Source organism: Melospiza georgiana, chromosome 21 (genome assembly GCF_028018845.1).
Source record: "Melospiza georgiana isolate bMelGeo1 chromosome 21, bMelGeo1.pri, whole genome shotgun sequence".
NCBI lineage: Eukaryota > Metazoa > Chordata > Aves > Passeriformes > Passerellidae > Melospiza > Melospiza georgiana.
Genome location: NC_080450.1, coordinates 2,475,262 through 2,479,525, shown reverse-complemented (window position 1 = coordinate 2,479,525; position 4,264 = coordinate 2,475,262). Strand labels below are relative to the sequence as shown.

Below are 4,264 nucleotides of genomic sequence, written 5' to 3'. Positions count from 1 at the left end.
CCCAGGGATGGATTGGGACCCTCCTTTCTGCAAAGCTTCCAGTCCTCCTGCTTCACCCTGCCTGGCTTGCCAAGGGCTCTCACCAGGGCAGGCACTATTGGATCAGGCAGCTTTGCAAGTGCAGCTTGGAGCAGAGAGCCCTGCAGGTGAAACATCTTCTGCAGCACAGAGGAGCCTCTTCCCCTCCCCGTGGTACACTGAGAGTGGCAGTAAATATGTGCAGCTTGGTTAATACTGAGCAGTGCATAAATGAGCATTCAACAGTCCTCCTGCTGCAGCTGCTTCCAGTCAAAAGTCCCATCCAAAGTCAGATCAAAGTTTTCCTTTTCCTGCTCTCGGGAGAGCTCCAGAAACACCTGAAATGAGCAAGGTAATGCTTGGGTTATTTATCTGTGATGCTCCTTTGCAGGAGGCACAGCTCTGCAGTACTTGGAGGGGTCTGGGGAGGATTTTTGGGAGCAGGAGCTGAGCCTCCTGTGCTCTCTGGAGTAACCAGACAGGTACCCCCTGCCTGTAGGTATTTCCATACAGGTTTTCCCCACCAATGCATTGACTTAAACGTTCCTCATCTTTGCCATCAGCCTTGTACTAGCAGCAATAAATAATCTGTTGTTTCCAGGGCACCCAGAGGGGCTGGGCATGGGCAGCTCCCTCCTTGGGTGTGCTGTGTGCTTTCCTCCAACAAGTGGGGTCTGAGATTTCATCCAGACTTGTTCCAACCATGAAAAATCCCAGCAGTAAAAAACCCAAACCATTTCCCACCATTTTGCCAGTAGAGAACTCCTCACCCAGAACCCTCAGGCAGTTTTTTGGTGGAGCTGCCTTTTGGCCACTGCACCAGTCTGGGTTTGGCTGCAGCTTTTGTCCCTGCTCCTGCCTTTACAGCACAAATAAAATTCACCTGCCTGAGACAGAGTATTCAAGGAGAAGCTGTACTCCTCGAGGCCGCAGCTTCGTTTGGCTGCGGAGAAATGGGGAAAATGTTGAAAATGAGCAGTTGCTGTTCTGCATTTTGAAAAAGTCACCTGGTTTTGCTCTTACCTTCCTCCAGCTTGGAGAAGGACTGGGACAGGGGCAGGGCATCTCTCATTGGGACCTTGTAGACAAGCAAAGAGGGGAACCTTGAGGAAACAGAAGAAAAGGTGATTCTGGCTCTGTACTGAGGTTCTGGGGTCAAACCTTTATGGGTGTCCTGCTGCTGGGATCACAGGAGAGCTGGCTGTGGTGACATTATAAATCAGGGAGCTGTTCGTCCCTCTCCAGCTGTGTCTGGCCATCCCGCCAGGGATGTTCTCAGGGATGAGGCAGTGTTGAATCCCCTCCTCATCCCACGTTTTTCAGTTACCTGTCCTGGCGGGCTGCACCCGGGAAAATCTTCAGAACCTGAGCGTGCAGAGCATCAGAGCTCTCTGCATCCTTGGCCTTGATTTCCAGGAGATATCCTCTGCCAAACTTGTTCTTCAGGTACTGGATGGAGCCAATGCACCTGCAGGGCAGGGAGGTGACAGTGAAATCATTGTCACCTCAGCACCTGCTCCTTCCTGAGAAGGAAACCATGGCACACTTCATGAAATGTTGTGATTTCAGGGCTTACATCAGAACCTCGGATCCCTCCCTGATAATTCCCTCCCAGGTGTGCCAGTCACCTCTCCTTTCCCCTCCCAGCACTGTCTGCCAATCCTGGCATTCCAGAAGATTGGCAGATTCACAGGATGCCCTCTACCCCTGGGGGGCATTGGGCCATCCAGGTGTCCCTTGTCCCTTTGTCCATCCCCTCCTGTACCTGGTTATGGCTCCCTGCCCCTTCCCTGCCCCTCTGCCCGGGGTTAAAGGAGCAGCAACCACGGGCTCAGGGAGTTCTGCTGGAGCTGGTGCTGCACTCAGAGGCCTGTGGGCCAGAATAAAGCTCTGCATCCAAACCCTCCATCAGAACCGACTCCTTTCCTTCACCATCGCCTCAAAGCATCTCCACAGAGGGAAACCTGAGGAGCAGCCCCTGTTATGGGGGGAAGCTCCATCCCAGCACCACCAGAGCTCCTGCAGGCCTGGAATTGTCCCCAGTGCCCAGCTGCAGCACCCAGCCAGCCCAAAGTGTCTGTGGGATGAAACACCACACACCCAGCCAGCCCAAAGTGTCTGTGGGGTGAAACACCACACACCCAGCCAGGCAAAAGTGTCTGTGGGGTGAAACACCACACACCCAGCCAGCCCAAAGTGTCTGTGGGGTGAAACACCACACACCCAGCCAACCCAAAGTGTCTGTGGGGTGAACACCACACACTCAGCCAGCCCAAAGTGTCTGTGGGGTGAACACCACACACTCAGCCAGCCCAAAGTGTCTGTGGGGTGAAACACCACACACCCACAGCCCAAAGTGTCTGTGGGGTGAAACACCACACACCCACAGCCAAAAGTGTCTGTGGGGTGAAACACCACAGTGCCACTGTTTGGTTCAGCACCAAGGGCCAGACAAGCTCAGGCATGTTCCATCTGCAATATTGGTATTATTGCAATAGCAACCCCAGGCAGGAGGAGCAGCCTGGGTGAGCTCCAGCCCAGCCAGGTGCTGTCACCCACCGGAGCTGCCCTGACACCAGGATGGCCACACGGTCACACACGGCCTCTGCCTCCTCCATGTAGTGTGTGGTCAGGATGGCTCCCGACTCCTGGCTTTTCAGGGCATCCCGGATGGTTTTCCTGAGGATCAGAGTGAAAAAAAATAAAATAAAACAAAATCCAACACTCCTAGAAATATAATTTGTGGTGGTGTTTGTGGGTCCCCAGGAAGAGGGAAGAGATGAGAATCTTGACTCCATGTTTCAGAAGGCTGATTTATTAGGATATTATATTATATTATATTATATTATATTATATTATATTATATTATATTATATTATATTATATTATATTATAATATATCATATTATATCATATTATATTATATTATATTATATTATATTATATTATATTATATTATATTATATTATATTATATTATATTATATTATATTATATTATATTATATTATATTATATTATATTATATTATATTATATCATATTGATGTATTAAAACTCTACTAAAATAATAGAAGAAAGGATTTCATCAGAAGGCTAGCAAGGAAAAATACAGGAATGAATAATAAAATCTTGTGACTGCTCACAGCCTCGACACAGCTGGACCTGTGATTAGTCATTAATTAAAAACAGCCACATGAGACCCATCAAAGATGAACCTGTTGGTAAATCATCTCCAGCCCACATTCCAAGCAATCAGATAATTATTGTTTACATTTCTTTTCTGAGGCTTCTCAGCTTCTCAGGAGAAAAATCCTAGAAAAGATATTTTTCAGAAAATATGTCCATGACATTCATTGTTCTTTGTCCATCTAAATGCCTTTTTCCAAAAATAAGAACAAAATTTTCACGTGGAGCAACTTTAGATTAATGAGCACACTGAAATGCTTTGAAATAATGACAAAAAATACTTTTGACTCATGTCTCTTCATGAATTCTCCCAAATCCCATTTAGGACTGTCCTGAATCTTGCAAAAAGGATGAAGGTTAAATAATTTTTCATCCCTGAGTTAGAGAGAGACAAGAAATGTATCTTCCAACAGAACCATTGCAACGTGAAGGACAGCACCGTCTGTGGATGGGGTAAAACCCTTTCCATGTAACTTTTAATACCTCCTTTTGGCTTTCCATCCCTTTTCCATGGTGGGAACACCAATTCAGTGTAGTAGTTCTGGTTTGGTAATTCGAGATTTCTCCAATTTTGAGATTTTTATGGCTAATGAGTGTGGTGTAATTACTAATGCACTCACTTCCTTCTGTGAGGTGGGATTAGGAGGAAGGCAGAGTAACCTCAAAACTTTAAAAGGGTACAAAGAAAAGTAACTAAAATAAAGAGTAATAAGAATCAGAACAAAGCTTTCAGAACACTTCTCTGTATCATTTTTCCTGCTCACCAGACACAGCGCTGCCCGTTGGGATCCATGCCGGTGGAGGGCTCGTCCAGGAGCAGCACGGAGGGGTTGCCCAGCAAGGACAGTGCCACACACAGCTGTGACACGGAGAAGGGACTCAGCCAAACCTCCTGGCACTGTGCCCCCATGCAGCTGTGGACAGCACCTCCTCATTTATGGCAATTGTGCTTTATGAAATGAGGGTTTGGGGAAGGCTCATTTCCATCACCCCACCCAGCACGAGGCATTCCCAGGTAGCTCAGGGCACAGGTTGGTCCCTCCACTCAGAAAGGGGAGTT

The 4,264-nt window shown here is 47.5% G+C and overlaps 1 protein-coding gene across 1 annotated transcript; it reads right to left on the bottom strand.

Annotated features, from left to right (window-relative positions):
• Positions 1–257: 257 nt before the first annotated feature.
• On the bottom strand, positions 258–4,124 carry LOC131092408 (ABC-type organic anion transporter ABCA8-like). The gene is made up of 6 exons (XM_058039088.1): positions 3,969–4,124; positions 2,578–2,697; positions 1,346–1,486; positions 1,042–1,121; positions 906–961; positions 258–356 (listed from the first exon to the last, which is right to left on the bottom strand). Exons 1-6 carry the CDS (start codon positions 4,112–4,114, stop codon positions 258–260), a joined length of 642 nt encoding a protein of 213 aa, XP_057895071.1. The 5' UTR covers positions 4,115–4,124.
• Between the last annotated feature and the right edge of the window lie 140 nt (positions 4,125–4,264).